Genomic DNA, 14728 nt, shown 5'->3' with positions numbered 1-14728 from the left:
AGCCCAGCCACACACCCAGATAAATACTTCTCACACACAGCCTGACGGCCAGGACAGGACAATCTCTCAAATGGAGTTACATGACAAACCATTATTATTACTTTTAAGGGGAAGTGTGTGTATGTGTTTGTGTGTCAGGCTGTATGTGGTCTGCTGTTTCATCTGCAAGCTGGTCTTTAACTGTAGAGGTACATGTAGGCATTCACAACCAATGTCAGTTCAAGCCTTGGACAAACCGGTTGGGGGTTGAGGAACAGAGGATATCTCTGCTCAAGAGGTTATTAGAGATCAATACTTCAAAGTAGGGAAAATGCCAACTGCCTCCCTAGCCCTTTAGAAATATGCCCAGTATGAGGTAAGCTAAGTCTTGCCATCCATCTCGCCCCTTGGCCTTGTGGGGAATGGATCAATCTATCATGGGGGACCATGGGGGTGCAAAAGGTCAGAAGCATTTTGAACAATGAGGGGGGTCACGATTCTCAATTTCAAGGGTTCAGAAAGGTCAGGAAAAAAAAGGAAGAGAGAAGGAAGGTGAGGGAAGAAGGAGCAGTCAGTGGGATCCGGAGGAAGTTATTCAGCATGTTAAAAAGCACAGTGGGAAAACAATGCCTGCTGGGAGTTGAGGTTTAATTGGCTCTGAAATAGAGAGGGATCAATTAGCTCCCCTGGAGTCATGGGGGAAAAGATGGGCTTTAACAAATGGAAGCGTCTAGAGGTAATGCTGCAGGGTGCAAATGAGAAAAAAGGATTAATATATAATATGTAACAATTCTTCATTAACTTGTCTACAAATGGCTAGAGCTATTTTGTTCTCTTGTGCACTTCTTGCATTATCAAAAATATTAACAACAATGCTAAAACCCAGAGAAATCCACCAATTATATTTAAAGTGACAGGATGTGTAATTCTCATCAAATTGCGCCATTTATCCTCTTTACCAATTCTTTGTTCCATCTTTGCAACAACTTCCCGGGTTAAGGACGTATATGACTAATGAAAAGCAAACTGCTAGTCAGTCAGTGAGGGTCCATTGTTTGTACTTGTCCTTCTTAGCGTTCTGTCTCCGAAGCTCTCCCAGTAAAAGGAAACATGACACAAGAACACTAGCCCTTTTGTTATCGTTGAGTGAGAGACCCCTCCTTGCTAAATTTACGTATTGTACGTTTAAGTACTCTGCAGGACAGTTTTTAATGTTGCAATTATGTGGCGGATATTTCTTGCCCAATGTTATGATATTATGAATTGAATTGATTTATAAAGTGATCGAGTGATGAGGTGAACAGAATAAAATATGTAATTGTGGTTTTAATGATCCAAATTTTTTTAATAAGGTTTCCAACCCCAACCAGTTCCTGTGTGAAACACTGTAGCCTCTTTCATACTTTACTGTGTCCTACTAGTTTTTAGTATTCATATGAAAATTGTAATAATTCAGTTAGTTGTTTTCTGGCCCAGTTTAGACTCACAATTTTGGCCGCGTCAGATGAGAAGGTGATATTATCCAGGAGGTGAACCGCGTCGGCCGGGACCAGTCGGTCCAGATACTTGGCACAGGTGTCGTAAGCGTGCAGGTAGTCTGGGTCGCTCTGTGGGGGCCTCTTCAGCAACTGGGGGTCTCCTTTCCAAAACAGCTTCTGCAGCCAAACCGAATGGACCGCACTGGGGGAGACCGTTGCTCCTCCGCCACCGGGCACAGGCAGCCGATTGGCGAGTTTGGAGATGGACAGTACGTTCTGACTGGTCAGTACTGACTGCAGAGTGACCAGCGGATCCAAGGATTCATCGGTGAGCTTGCGGTAATCCAAGCCTGCAAAGAGAAAGACATTTGTTGTGAATGCATTAGAAGCTTTAAAAATGTGCTGACATTTCTACACTTTATCGAATACATTTAGAATGTGTTTTCCTTTAACCAATCCCCTGTGCTAATAACTCATTGTATGTACACAAAAAGGTACCACGCAGACTAGAGGGCTCCCTCACGTCCTCGTACACATTACCTTCCGCAGCTCCTTGCCCTGGTTGTTGCGACTGAGCCATTAAAGTGTTGATATCAAATGTAGTAATAAGAGGTAGGAGTTTAATATAAGGTCGCGTTTCTGTAAACTGTGTAATATATAAAACAACTTATTTGTATGGTACATAATACAATTCTGGACATGATGTGTATATTAAAAAACACAGGGAGCATTTTCAGGCATTGCACATTTAGTTTAGCACTGCCAGGTTAATTACAGTGATCCAAAATGCACAGGAAGTTCAATGTTTCCTCGCATGACACAAGCGCGGCGTGGAGACATGAATAAGTGACGACAGTAAGAGGTTAAAGTGCACAACAAAGACAGCGTGTGACCTGAGTGTGAAAGGGCTGCTGTCTGTCTGTGTTGGCATGCCAAGGGGTAGAGGTTGTCCGTGGGTCTGTCCATGTGCATCACATCCCCCAGACTGTGTATGTGTGTGTGTGTGTGTGTGTGTGTGTGTGTGTGTGTGAGTGAGAGAGAGAGAGAGAGAGAGAGAGAAAGAGAGTGAGACAGACAGAGAGAACTGGTGACATGCTTGGTCTCCAGCATTATCAGACAGACACATTACGGTTGCAACACCACAGCCTGTCTGGGCTTTAAATATTTAAGACTGGTCTGCCGGTGGGGAGGGCTCAGTCAACCCTGATCAGAACCTCCCCCCTCACCCACACACACACTCACACCAAACTCAGCCGAGTACACACAGACGACACTTACAACTCAGACAGGCCCAGACGGACACTTAAACTGCAGATAAGACGTACATGCACTTACACGTGTACTCTCTGTCTCTTTCCCCTTGTCCCACCCACTCCTCTCTCTGCCACTGTCTCTTCAGAACCCCAGCAGCATCTCATTCTCATCCTCAGGAGAGCTCTCTCAGACAGTCACCTGGTACTGTGTCTGAAATTGTGATGAATATTGGTCACACACCACCTGTCTCTGCAGCAGCGTCTGTATGCCTCTCTGTAAGTGGGTCTGTGTGGGTTAGTTTGCATGTGTCTGTTCAGGACGGAAAATTTGCAATTTAGAGCTGGTATGTGTATGAGAATATGTGTGTGTGTGTTTGTGTGTGTGTGTGTGTGTTCGTGTCAAAGTTGGATAGCGTTAGTAGAAAGTTTGTGGCCCTAGAGACACCGCAACAGACTGTGTGTCAGTTTTCTACAGGAGTGTGAATGTGTGGGTTGCATTTGAACGGTTACACGTGTGTGTCTGTCTGTGTGTAAGCGTGTGTGACAGAGAGCGATTCAGGGAGTGTTATTATCAAAAAGTCAGTCTATTTGTCAGCACAAGATTATTAATTAAATTGGTGGTGTACCTGCCCACATATACTTGTGTGTGTGTGTGTGTGTGTGTGTGTGTATGTGTGTGTGTGTGTGTGTGTGTGTACAGCTAATGTTCAGTTGTAGCTTTGTTTTAGATTTTGCATGTGGCTGTAGTAAGAGAGCTACTCAGAATTTAAAAAGCTTGTCCTGCCACAGCCAGAAATTCAACAGCAATAGTGTCGTGTCAGCAACGGCTTAAATCATATGTTCATGTACATTTTCTTGAATGGGCAATAGAAAACCGAGCTACAAGGTTACAAAGCTCTACATCCAACTATGAAGACATCACTAACACTCTAGTTGTATGTGGTGTTTTAGATTATGCTATTTAAAAAACCCTTGTGAACAACTACCCACTGTCGTATCTCCTCAGAGTGTTGAAGCCAGCGCCTACACACAAAGAGGGAAATGCATCTGCAACTCTCACAAATATCCTGAATACAAACAAGTTAGCCTAATTTCCTAGCTCTCAACAGCCGAAATATGCTCCTAACAACTGTTTAGCCCTTAGCTGTTTTGTCCCACTGTCTGAAATCCAAAAAACACAGTTTGAAAAAACATTAAGAAAATAGAAATTCCACTGGCACCACTGTAAACTGCTTATGTTCTGTGCAAGAGTAACTGGGGCCTGGCAAACCGTTTGCTAATGTACAGCAGGGATGTGAGTGAGACTGAAATGCAGCAGTGGCAGTGAGAGTTTAGAGGCAAATTCCACTTTTTGTGGGTTTATGTCAAAAAAATGCATCTTGATGTGGATGACTCACAGGTGTGCGTGTATGTGTGTTTAGGGCTGTTTAACGGAGACATGTGTCACCGGCAAAAGCTGTGGTGCTATCTGGAGCAGCAGGAAGAAGTGAGGCGTGAAAACACAGCTGACACCCGGCTGACCTTTACTGAACTTCACCGAGAAGTGACACCACCTCCACCTGTACACAACAAAGTTTAAGCAGGCTGACACGCTGCAACCTGGACGTGATGTCCTTGGAGCGGGTTCAGCCTGTGTCTGTTGAGCGCTGGCACCGAGGTGGATGTGTCTTCACGTTTATAGGAAAGGTGAATGGTTATGTCTGTTTTAATCCCGTTTTCAGTTTTAGAATTATTATACATGAGAGTTGGCGGAGCAGAAGAGGTACAGTGAGATCAAAAGACAAGACCAGGTCGAGATAAAAGAAAACATTAGGGGTATTTTATGTGCTGCTAAGAGAAAAAAAATGTATGAAGATTTGCTTGTTTTATCCGGCAGCAGAAGTATACCATGGATTTATGATTTCAGCTGTTGATTTCTTTAACTATAGATGACAATCTGTGGCTCAGAGGTTATCGACCGGCCAGAGGGAACATCAGCATCTGTCTGTGAGTCATCAATCATGTCATGGGGGATTTGATTCAAGTCCTCAACAGGGGACTTGATTTCTTGACATTAAAGTCTTGAGGCGGATTTCCCAACAATAATAGAGTAATTCATTTATCCTTCAAATGTCTTACTTCTCAGAAACCAGATTATTTGACATAATAGGGCCATTGCCAGTTCTGTACATTTTAAACGGCGTTCAAAGTTTAATTGACTCTAACCACCACTTTTTGAAATGTTTTCCTTTTGATTCATAGATAGAACCATGACATTTTGAAGCAAGATTGACTTCCACTTCATTAATAAACATCATTTTAGGTATTAATCTGTCTGTCTGTCGATCGGACTATAAGCCGGATCACTTAAAGTCTACAGAGCCTTTTTCCATGAAATGTTTTGTGGAGGGTTGGGGCATGATCCAAGGAAGAATGTAGTAGATTATGGACTGGATTCAGCTAACATGACGAGAGAGGGTGTTAGAAAAAAGGGATTCACAAATGCCTTCAATGATTTGTTTCATTAGGTACCACATATCTGTATTTAAACTTGCATTTACTCTTCAATGAATGTATTCTAATCGAGGTGTGACAAGCTACTGTGTCCATTTAGACAAACATCTTTCCAAAAATGAGACACAAATTCACAGAAAACCCAGAATGCCCCAGCACGTGGCATCCATTCGTTATTCTGTGTGAGTCTATGCCGAACAGAATTAGATCTGTAAAGTTACAAATTTGTGAGTCAAATGTTTATTATATTCAGTTTGTGATGTGTGCATTTGTAGAAAATGCTTTACATGTGCACAAATTGGTTGGCAAACTGGATGTGTGTGGATTTGAACCCTCAGTTGTGAGCACCCAGTTACACACCAATCACTGAACACATTTGTCAAAGCTTATTTCTCTATACACATTGGCTACATTTGTCTGATACACACATGCTACTCCTGCGTTTTCTTCTTCTTGTAAATTGCCCTCGGGTTATGAGGCGGCTTCACCATCTGCATCACAACGACACAGGAATAGAAATTACAAGTGACTCACCGTTGGCGACAGCTCGAAGCTTCTTGAGCATTTTGACATGGGAGTCCGGCTTGATGGTGGTCGTGACGTGAGGCTCACAGCCTGCAGCGTCCAGGAGGGTGTAGTAGTAGAGCAAGCGGCCGAGGTCAGTTCCTTCCACAGTCGGCAGAACGTACTTGGTCATGTGGCTGTAGAACGCCTGGGGGTCAGTCTTCAAAGTGTCAAAGAGACGAAGGGACTCGCTCCGGGATTCAATATCCTTAGTGGAAAAACTAGAGGCGAAAGAAAGAAAGAAAGAAAGAAAGAGGAAGAGAGGTTTAGGATTGACGGAAGGTAGGGTTGAAGGAAGAAGAGGGAGAGAAACGGAACGAGAGAAAAAGACAGAAATAAAGAGAAGAAATGTAGAAAGAAGAGAGATAGAGAAAAGAAAGTCAGACAAAACAAAAATAGACAAAATAATGAGTTTATGTAAATAAATGTAGTTAGCAATTTCTAATGGCAAGTGCAGTAATAATCCCAAAAGTTTTAATACCAATAAATACAATAATAATCCGGTCTATCCTGTGTTCAAAGCTTTGTACATTTGCTGCTGTAAACACCTGCTGTGTGAGATACGTCCTCTCTGCAGAAAATATATACTGGTTTTACCGGTTATGAAAAAGCTTTAAGATTCTGGCATCAGAAACAGCTGTTTGCTGGACAAAAAAACATGTGAGGATCTAAGTGGTTCACATTAGAAGCAGCCGCCACCATGCCTGAAAAAGATAAGACAAAACAGCACCACTGACGGAAAAAAAGTAATTTCCTCAACCATCAAAAGGAGAAGAAAAACAGCACTGGGGAATATTTGGTGGTGCTTTACGGAAACTGCTTTGCCAAAGACAGCACAGCAATCTCCAAGCTTATCACCAAAGATACAGTCCCTGCCCCACAAAAGACATGATGAGGACTTTATAGATTACTACTGAGAAAAACGTGGAAGAACTTGGTCAGCTCTGATATGAAAATGGCAAATTTGAGACCGTTTGAGAGAAAAGAGAGACGGAGCGACAGAGCAAAATGTAGAGAATCAGAAAGGCGGTGAAGATGAGGGTGAAATGCTGAGTTCATAGAGTGGAAGATATCTCCGCGGAAACCTTTTCAGCAATTTGTTCAAGTTGTGCACGGCTTTGCTTTTAAAAGAAACCCCAATAAACAAATGAAAAAGAAACACAAACAAACTAAAGAACCAAAGAAATAAGATCTAAACAAGGAAAGATACAAAGCATTAAGAGGCAAAGGCGAGGAGAGGGAAGATGTTGGCAGCCGGCCTGGTGCTTGGAGAAAACCGGTGACTTGTCTGCGAGCGCGGTAACGTGCGCGTCTGTTTATCTGTGGGAACGGGGACGACATCAAAGAGGACAATGTTTCCTCTGGGCACTCCATCAGAGCCGGCCGGGAGGCTTTCGCTAATGAAAAAAGTATAGATGGCGCGCGGCAGAGGACAATGGGCTCGATAATGTAAATAACATTAATCACCCTCACAACAGGGGCTCCAATAAGACTGGAGTCAACACAACAAGCGACTGCTAAGTGCACAAACAAACAGGAGGCCTGAGACCCTGGTCAAGGTCTGATGTTCCACTTTCTAATCACATTAGCTCCATAGTGACTGAAAGGCAAGAGGACAATGGTGTGAGGGCTGTTTGAGGGTTGGGAGCGGGCACAGGCAGGAAAACACACGGCTGCGTGAAGTGGTTTGTGTCCAGCGTTGGTGTCACTCCAGTTCCTCAAGGCCAGGCTGTCGTCATCTCTTTCAAAAAAACGACTTGTACCCCTCTTTGCTCGGGTTGCGACCACCTCCTCTCCTCTTTCTCCGCGGCTTTCACCCTCTTTTAGTTTCGGCATCTCCGTCCCTGATAGTTGTATTACGAGTCTAGTGAGTGCTTCCCGTGCGGATGCTGCTCTCTTGGTGGTATTTCTCTCTCACAGTTTTCTGCTCTGTTCCGGCTGCACTCGTGAGGCTCTAATGTCAGAGCTCCTCATTACAATCTTTTGTATTTTAAAAAAGAAAACGAAGTTAGGAACCAATTAATCCAGTTGAGTATTCCTCATTCTCCGTGCTCTTCCTCTCCCTTCTTCCCCGTATCACATTACCACATTGTGTTTGTTGTTACTTCTGTCAGGTCTGAGCAAAAAAAGCAGCATTAGGCTCCAATTATTCTTACATTCACAGGCCTATTTAATTACCATGGTAATCAGACAACTAGAAACACACTCTGGGAGAGGTCTGCCAGAGCACTGATGATTATTCAGTACATCATTGTACTGCAATTTATGCAAGCTGTAATTTTTTATTATTCCTCTTTTATGATTTGTGCTTCTAATTTGTTTACAAATTACAGTCCAGGGGGTGTAAGAGTGCATTTTAATGGTAGAGTTCATTGCACGGGCAGCTCAGTAAGAGGAGTGGGTCATCCACTGACCAGAGGTCCGGTGGTTTGATCCCCGGCTCCTCAGTTCGCCAAAGTGTCCTTGGATACCGAATTGCCCTGATAGGTGTTGTGTGATAAAAGACAAGACTTGTAGAGTAAAGTGCTTTGATTGGTCGCCAAGACTAGAAATGCTCTTTAAATAGTACGACCATTGCAGCCAAATTGTATTTCTTTGCAGCAGGTCAGATGCGCACAGCTGTTTCCCTTCTTCATAGTCAGGCTTTCTTCTGCCAGTACGCATTGTTAATGATATCAAAACAGGACGATTAACTATGATTTTACCCAATTAAACCTGTGCAATTACACTCACACACAAATTAGCATTTAAATAAATAACAAATAACAGATCATTAAGACACTGGCAACATAATCCATATTATTTTAACCGTTAACTAACATTTGGCTAGTTTCAAATCCATTAACAATGGAGCACTATTGGTATATTTTCTGTTCGTCAGATAAGTAAAAACATAAACTGATCTTTTCTTTTAGCTCAAGTTTTGGTTTGAACCAGCCCCTGAAGGGTAACTGCACTATATGGATCTTTTTTTTTCTCAAAAAGGTCATTGCTAGATCAAGAAACTATGAGATCAAAGTTGAAAAGTGACCGGCCATAAAATCTATAATAATGCTAACAGAGGAGAAAGACAACTAACACCTATTAGATTTGTTTAGCAGGTACTTGGACAAAAGACATCATTTTGACAAGATGATGGTATTTAGAGCAATGGTGACAAACATACTGACCAACTGATAATGCCACATTTAGAGCACCTCTGCTAGCATGGCTAAATATATATAGTTGTGATTTCTGACAGGTAAGAAACTCATTTTTCCTATTCCAATATTATCACACAGGGACCAGCAGGGTGACAGCAGCATAAAAGAGGAGTGGGTGGTAGAAGGGAACCGACTGCATTGTCTGAGGTATCAAACCTAATTGCCCATGAGCCATGTATACGGCATGACCTGCCTGAAGTAGTCCAAGTTTCAAGTCAGTCAGAAATACAGTTTTTGTACAAGTGGCACCATTACTCAACCAAAGGTTATGCAATTATATTTGTCAGTTCAGGTCCTGCTCTTAGGGGTTCAGCCCCCATGAGTCCAGGCAGCAGGCTTACAGTCACGCTCGAGGTCATGGTCACGTTTGGGGTCTGAACCCTGCAGGGTAACCGTGGACAGCGCTTCAATAATCCCTAAATAACAGAGAAACCAGCAGCAGAACCAAACGACTGCAGCTGAACACATGAACCGAAGCCAACCTGTGTGTAGCAGCAGCACGAGCCACATTCACACTGAAGGCTACAAATACTTTTCTCCAGGGAAGCTCATTAGCATGCTACACACACTCAAATGAACGCACCGCAAGACGCAAGATTGCAGTACCTTAATTTGAGAGAAATATTCGAGATAATTAAATGTAGAACGTCAACAGCATGAGGCAAATAGCTGCGTGTGTTTGCTCTAAGGTGACGGCTCGTTACATGTCAACATCCTCATGCACACATCTAAACTCGTTTGTAGGGATCAACCGATATGGAAAATAAACAATCGCTGCCTTATAATTTGTACGTTTCTATAACAAAACAATACGACGATAAAGGACAAAAGACACCTAGTATGAAACTGCAGCAACAGAAAGATAGAGAGGATGAATTTCAAAATATTCACACTTAATATATTTTCAAAAAATTCAGGAAATAATACACTAAATTATCTGTGTGTGCAGCCTGAAGTCATCCACGGTTCATTTCCTTCATCCAAAATGAATCAATAACAACTCCAGCAAGACGAGTATCAGTGATGTTAAGTAAAAATCTAAGTCTAATGGTTATATTTTTTAAAGAAACATTTGCAAGTATTTCCTCTTGCAAGATAGAAGCCGTTCTCTCTCGGGGAAAACTGATTTCCCAACAGCTGAAACCAAACTAAATACATACAAATAATTGTGGGTAGAGAAAAATAGAACAAGAAAAGCTTAAAAAACCCAAATATGCTACAAGCGAATTGACAGGTGACTTCTGGAGAGCACATCTGCACCTTCCTGTGTTCGATAATTTATAAATGTTTTTAATAGGTGTCATTAAAATATCATTACTTGTTGAAATTCATGTCCCTAACGTGCAGGTGACGATGTCGGTGTTTAGCAGCGCATTGATTCCTCCAAAGCGTCTATTCTGTGTTAACAGTGGTGCAGGGACTCTCCAGGTCTATCATCCATCTCTACTTCCTCCATTTATCTGCTCCTCCCTCCCTCCACTCACTGATTCTGGGGTTAATTCTCTCTTCCTAATGACCTTTCGCTCCATCCTGTGTGTTTGTAAAGCTCAGCGCTTAGAGCTCAGCAGTTCTTTCCATTAATTTTTTCTCAAATACTGTACATTTATGCATTTACTCATTAATCACCCTTTCATCGTGTTATTACACCTAAAGTGCTGCAGATATCCATAGTGGCATCAGAATTACCAGGGTGTGTGTGTGTGTGTGTGTTTGTCTGTGTAATAGCAGTTTCCCTGCAGGGATCAATAAAAGTCTAAATTCCATCTTGCACCTGTGCTTCTGTCTGCAGTTTTACACCGTCTGGTCTATTTATATCAGTCATAGCGTCCACCCATGTTTTTAATCAATATTGCAGATGCATATGAATATTTTTCATGCATTTGTCACAATCTTGACAATTTGGACAAAAATCACTCTCATTTACCACCTCACACACAGACAAACACACACACACACACACACACACACACACACACACACACACACACACACACACACACACACACACACACACACACACACACACACACACACACACACACACACACACACACACACACACACACACACACACACAAGCATACAAAAGCACACACAAAACATGGTAGGGTTTTCTGAAGGGGTGGGTGTTTAATTTATCGTTAAGGGGAGTCTATAAACCATTTCCTTATATCAGGATGTGACAGGGGGATATTTATCACAGATTCACACAAACGTGTTCATGCAAACACACACGGACACACACACATATTGAAAGCACTGAAAAGGAATTATATTAAACAAGGAAAGGTGCAGACCTAGTCAGATCCTATGGGTATGAAGTCGGAGGACAAATAAATTATAAACACACTTACACTCCCTCTCTCTTTCTATCACACCCACCCACCCACCCACCCACCACACACACACACACACACACACACACACACACACACACACACACACACACACACACACACACACACACACACACACACACACACACACACACACACACACACACACACACACACACACACACACACACACAGACACACTCACACACCTTTGATTTACTTTGCTTATGAGCCATGTTTAACAACTCAAGTGGCCTTAAATGAACCTTTCTTTCTTTTAACTCAGGGATGAGTGCGTAAGCCCAGCATAAGCCAGAGAGATCATAACAGACATGGAAATACATAAGTAATCATGAGCCACAACTATTTCTGTACCAGAACATCATTATCAAGGCAAAAGAATTCAAGCTGATGCGATGACACAAGCAATGTGAACTACGCTGATGAGCGAAAGGAGATGGGAACAATGCTGTGAGAGAGCTAATGCGAAGGTGTTTGTTTTTTGCATGAGTGTGAGTGCATTTACCCGCTGTCTGTGAAGAGGAACTCAAGGTGAGTCATGTAGACCTCCCACAGAGGCACACTGTAGCGCTTCGCCAGAGATAGAGCGATTCTGTACACGCTGTCATCCAGGGTCCTTAAACAAATACAGACAAACACACACAAGCATTTAAAAAATGCGTGAAGTAAAAAATGATTCAAGCACAGACAGACGTTAGGAAGGATTATGTCTAATTGCAAAGGTTACAAATTAGGAAACATGGTAGTAACGGTGTGGTCCAGTCCCACCCCTGCTTACTCTGTGAGGCCAAGAATGGTTTCCTTCTTGTAGTCGGAGTCTGAGCTGAAGCGCTGGACGTCTACGCCGCGGCCCAGCCCCTGCAACAACTGGGCCTGGGTGAAGTCAGTAAGGCGCTCGTTGTACACTTGCAGCTGACCTATCAACTTCTTCAGATCCTCCGGCCAACTCGAGTAGGCAGACACGTGCTGCGTGACCAATCGAATCAGCTCCTTGGGGTCAGCCTGCAGAAAAAGGGGGATATAATTCTCCTGTTTACACCCAAACGGCGGCTGAATGTGTTATTTCATGCTTGTGGTCTCACGGATGAAAGGGGACATTGGATGGATATTGTGCTAAGAGCAGAATGTGGTAATCCTGAAAATGATTATCACGCCCCACTTCCTCTGAATGAAAGCAAGTAAAAAGTGAACTGGTAGATACTGGCCCCTTTGCCATAGGGGGATAAAAATGATGGCTACTGATCTGACCACTTAAAGGACCCTTGTGTAGGAGTAAGTGCCATCTAGTGGTGAGATTCGACATTACAAAAAACGGAAGACCCCTCCCTTTTCAAGCATTTAGGAGAAATCTCTCTAAATGCCAGTATTTGATTTGTATATTCTGAGCTACTGTAGAAACATGGTAGTGCCATATGGTGGGTTCTGTGGGAAGGACCTGCTCCTTATATATATATATGAGGGGTAATTCTAAGCTAATGAAAATGCATTAATTTCTTATTTCAGTTAACAAATGCAAATTAAAGTTGTACATTTTGTAAAATATTTATTTTCATCAATAAATCACTTAAATCTTTAAGACTGGACCTTTAAAATCTTTATCATTCTTGCCAACTTTAAAAACATTAAGCCAGTGTAATTTGCCAATGGCCTTCATTGTGATGTTAAAGACTAATTTGCAGTAATAATGTCAAAAAGAAAATAACACTGTCAAGAAAAAGCCAAAATATATTTGTTTATAGTCTCAAAGTTTAACTTCTAAATATCACGTTTCCTTTTTAGAATACACTCTTAAAAGGTTAGAAAGAATCTTTATTACTATATGTAAATTCCATAAGCACAATATCCAAGGTCGGTAATAAGGAAAGAGGGACACTTTGATATCAGCAGAAGAAAATAACATCTAAAATGTGTTCCCTATTGGTATGCAAATATTTGGAGTTTGGTGCTTTGAGGTGAACAATTGGTGACACAGAGTCGAGTGCCATTAAATCACAGCAGAAGAAAAGGGCACAACGAGATTACATTATCAAAGAAGAAGGAGCAAGACCTCAAAAGATGGAAAAGCTTTTGTGAGCATGATAGACACACTGTATCACACTAGTATCTGTTTCTCATATTCATTTGACAGACATTATAATCTCTTCATTGAACTGGAATCAGTGCCACCACTCTCACGCTAATTTGTGGAAAGCTGACCCAGTGGTCACTCCCAGTATGTAAATTAAATCAAATCCTATGCTGCACAAAAAGCATTATCCTGGTGGGCAACCATTACTCATTAGACAACTGTGTAACTGTTATAACTCATAACCAACTTGAACTGCAAGAAAGATTGTTTATTACTCTTTCTATTATGAATTATTTTGTAATGATTCATTTTAGGTCACAGTAGATGAAACAATCAGGGGATGTTTGAGATGTTTCAGGCATTTCCGCATTGGCTGCACTTTCCAGAAGAGAATGCAGCTCTTCATGCTTTGCTGAGACCAAATAATAAAGCAAATTATTTCTTGCACCTCAATCAAATCAGGCAATTCCCTATTCAACGTTTTTCTTACACTTTAAATTAACAAAATAATGAATTGTATAAAGAATCTTGATTGCTTCCATAATTCGGGCAGATGTGGAATAAGACAGTGGAGTAATTTGTGAGACTGAGGTTAAATATTGTAGCTCTTTCATCACCTCTGTTCTCATTAAATGAGCTCCTGAATTTGGTTGTTATCATCTTAAATGCTGTCGCCCAGCAGGATGTGACGGTTTATTTGTTGATCTTATTTGCATAAGGTAAGTATGGCTGCTGGAAAAGTGTGAGCTTGACAACCAAGGTGTGTGTGTGTGTGTGTGTGTGTGTGTGTGTGTGTGTGTGTGTGTGTGTGTGTGTATGTCTGTTCCTGCTGTTAGCATGTACAGTGCCTTGCATAAGTATTCACCCCCTTTGGACTTTTTTACATTTTGTCATGGTATAACCACAGATTAAAATTACAATTATGTAATGGACCAACACAAAATAGTGCATCATTTGGAAGTGGGGGGAAATATTACATGGATTTCACAATTATTTACAAATAAAAATCTGAAAAGTGTTGAGTGCATATGTATTCACCCCCTTTACTGTGAAACCCCTAACAAAGATGTGGTGTGACCAATTGCATTCACAAGTCACATTTGCAAGTCACATAATTAGTAAATAGGGTCCACCTGTCTGCAATTTAATCTCAGTATAAATACACCTGTTCTGTGACGGACTCAGAGTTTGTTGGAGATCATTACTGAACAAACAGCATCATGAAGACCAAGGAGCTCACCAAACAGGTCAGGGATAAAGTTGTGGAGAAATATGAAGCAGGGTTAGGTTATAAAAAAATATCCAGAGCTTTGAACATCTCTCTGAGCACCAT

At 41.8% G+C, this 14728-nt stretch overlaps 1 protein-coding gene across 1 annotated transcript in view; it reads right to left on the bottom strand.

The window, feature by feature from the left end:
* Positions 1–14728, bottom strand: part of nbas (NBAS subunit of NRZ tethering complex) — a 149830-nt gene that overhangs the window by 49502 nt on the left and 85600 nt on the right. The window contains exons 42-45 of the mRNA XM_053445252.1: positions 12106–12329; positions 11833–11943; positions 5738–5988; positions 1467–1807 (exon numbers count right to left, since the gene is read on the bottom strand). Coding sequence (XP_053301227.1) covers positions 1467–1807; positions 5738–5988; positions 11833–11943; positions 12106–12329 — 927 coding nt within the window. The remainder of the gene's footprint in view (positions 1–1466; positions 1808–5737; positions 5989–11832; positions 11944–12105; positions 12330–14728) is intronic.

Source organism: Pleuronectes platessa, chromosome 17 (genome assembly GCF_947347685.1).
Source record: "Pleuronectes platessa chromosome 17, fPlePla1.1, whole genome shotgun sequence".
NCBI classification, from domain to species: domain Eukaryota; kingdom Metazoa; phylum Chordata; class Actinopteri; order Pleuronectiformes; family Pleuronectidae; genus Pleuronectes; species Pleuronectes platessa.
The sequence above is the reverse complement of the archived record's forward strand: the minus strand, read 5'-3'. Positions and strand labels throughout refer to the sequence as shown.